We start from the raw sequence: 2,829 nt of genomic DNA on the forward strand, positions 1-2,829 counted from the left end.
TTTGGGTTGTTTATCTTCCTTTTGTTAAGTTGTATGAGTTCCCTGTAAATGTTGGAGATTGAACCCTTATCGGTGATAACATTGGCAAATATGTTCTCCCATGCTGTGGGCTTTCTTGTTGTTTTGCTGGTTTCTTTTGCTGTGCAGAAGTTTTTTATTTTGATGTAGTCCCATTGGCTTACTTTCTTTCTAGTTTCCATTGCCCTAGGCACTGTATCGGTGAAGATATTGCTTTGGCATATGTCTGAGATTTTGCTGCCTGTGGATTCCTTTAAGATTTTTATGGTTTCCCATCTTACGTTTAAGTCCTTTATCCATTTTGAGTTTATTTTTGTGTATGGTGTAAGTTGGTGGTCTAGTTTCATTTTTTTTTTTGCATGTATCCAATTTTCTCAGAACCATTTATTGAAGAGACTGTTGACTCCACTGTAAGCTCTTGCCTCCTTTATCAAATATTAATTGAGCATAGTGGTTTGGGTCGATTTCTGGGCTCTCTGTTCTATTCCATTGGTCTATATGTCTGTTCTTGTGCCAGTAGCAGGCAGTTTTGAGAACGGTGGCTTTGTCATACAGCTTGAGACCTGGTTATTGAGATCCCTCGTACTTTGTTCTTCTTTCTCAGATCGCTGCAGCTATTTATGAATCATTTTTTTCATAAATAAAATAAGGCTGCAATCGTGTCTGTTGTGGGGATGAGAAGAAGTAATATATCTGGAGCACGTGAAGCAGGGCCTGACACACGGTGCTGGGGGAGCGTCGGCCGTTAATGTGCCTGTGTCTCTCCCTTGTGCCTCCTCCAGCTCATGGCTATGGACAGTGCTATCACCCTGTGGCAGTTCCTCCTTCAGCTCCTGCAGGAGCCGCAGAACAAGCACATGATCTGCTGGACCTCGGACAACGGGGAGTTCAAGCTTCTGCAGGCGGAAGAGGTGGCTCGGCTCTGGGGGATTCGCAAGAACAAGCCTAACATGAACTACGACAAGCTCAGCCGAGCCCTCAGATACTATTATGTAAAGGTAATACCCGTCCGCCCGAGAACAAGAGGCGTTCCTTCTCTTCTGTTCAGGTTATAGGCACTAAGATGCTGGTTTATTTATTTAATTTTTAAAATCTCTATATATAAAAGCCTAAGTGACTGTTACAACAGGATGACCAGTCGCTATGATGCACATTGACCACCAGGGGGCAGATGCTCAATGCAGGAGCTGCCCCCAGCCCACAGGCCCCGATGGCCAGGCCGGGCCTACCGGCCAACCTCCTGGTCCCTGCCCCCGGTCGGCAGGCCCCGATTGCCTGATGGAGGCCGGGCCCCCGGGCTGGGATGGGGAACCGGGGGTGGGTGGCGGCAGATGTGGGTGGCAAGGGAAGGATGGGGTGCAGGGGAGGGGAACCTGATGGGCCCTGATGGCTGGCCAGGCCTAGGGACCCCACCTGTGCATGAATTTCGTGCACCAGGCCTCTAGCTGAGATATAATTGAAATATGTTAGTTTCAGGTTTACAACATAATGATTTGATACTTGTTTCCATTGGGAAATGATCACTGTCCTGGTTTATTTTAATCCCATTTATTTTATAGTTTGAGATGTTTGGAATTAGGACGGAGGCTGGAAATGTTCCGGTTGCTTTCTGCAAACTGTTATTCAGTGCCCCACCCCCATGGCACCTATCTTCTTCCAAACAGTTGTCTTTAAAGGAAAAGTAAAGATAGGGTTGAAATAAGGAAAAGGAAGTCTCAGATTTTTGAGGACAAATATTATTGTGTATATCATGATTTACTTTTAAAATTGCCATAGATACTTGTTTCTTAGCTCTGCTTAGTTTTTACTTTTCAATTTAATCCAGAGAACACAATTAACGCATGCCTGTTCACCCACAGAATTGATTTCTTAGTTAAAATTTTTAAATTTCTCATTTTGAATACACTTTGGGCCTGCAGTAACATAAATGGCTCAAATGGAGAGAACTGGAATGAGAAGCTGAGCTCTTAATTTCTTTCACCTTCGAGTGGTTGGCCTTAATCAGCTTTGCTGTCTGAGACACGCGTAAAAGCAACAACTGGGATTTTTGAAGGAAGTGGGAACCTTAGTAGAAGTGATGTTTTCAGTTCCTTTTTGCTTACTCAGCATGTGGATGGCTTGTACCTTTGGACTTACTTTAGATTGTGCGTAGGTCAGCGATTTTTGACGCCACAGATAATTAGTTGAGAGTGTTAAGCAATCAGAATCTTTCAGCTTTTACGTAACGTATCAGTTCAGTTGTTAATACGACATGTAAATGTTCTTAACTTATGCCCCACAACAGCAGGCACTGCGCTGAGTGTGACTGGATGACTTAAGTGATGCTAGCCCAGTGGTTGGCAAACTCATTAGTCAACAGAGCCAAGTATCAACAGTATAACGATTGAAATTTCTTTTGAGAGCCAAATTTTTTAAACTTAAACTATATAGGTAGGTGCATTGTTATTAACTTAATTAGGGTTCTCCTAAGGCTTAGGAAGAGCCACACTCAAGGGGCCAAAGAGCCGCATGTGGCTCGCGAGCCGCAGTTTGCCGACCACGGTGTTAGATGCATTGGAAGCTTGAAGTAAGCTGCCTGTCACACAGAGGACACCGTGAGGCCAGAGACTATAAGAAAGCATAAGAATGCTTGTTTTATTTACCTACAGAACATCATAAAAAAAGTGAACGGTCAGAAGTTCGTGTACAAGTTCGTCTCTTACCCAGAGATTCTGAGCATGGACCCGATGAAGGTGGGCAGGGCTGAGGGAGACTGTGAGGCCCTGAGCGGCGGCGAGGGCGGCGGCGGCTCCCGGGACGTGGAGAGCGGAG

General features: G+C 45.0%; 1 protein-coding gene across 1 annotated transcript in view; it reads left to right on the plus strand.

Moving 5' to 3' along the window:
- Positions 1–669: 669 nt before the first annotated feature.
- The window catches only part of ELK4 (ELK4, ETS-domain protein (SRF accessory protein 1)), a 6,648-nt gene continuing 4,488 nt past the window's right edge, over positions 670–2,829 (plus strand). Inside the window, 3 exon segments of the mRNA XM_006754400.2 lie at positions 670–1,016; positions 2,667–2,817; positions 2,820–2,829. The exon segment at positions 2,820–2,829 is cut by the window's right edge and continues 673 nt beyond it. Of these exon segments, the coding sequence (XP_006754463.1) occupies positions 804–1,016; positions 2,667–2,817; positions 2,820–2,829 (374 nt within the window). The 5' untranslated portion in view covers positions 670–803.

This window comes from Myotis davidii, unplaced genomic scaffold, assembly GCF_000327345.1.
Source record: "Myotis davidii unplaced genomic scaffold, ASM32734v1 scaffold710, whole genome shotgun sequence".
NCBI classification, from domain to species: Eukaryota; Metazoa; Chordata; class Mammalia; order Chiroptera; family Vespertilionidae; genus Myotis; species Myotis davidii.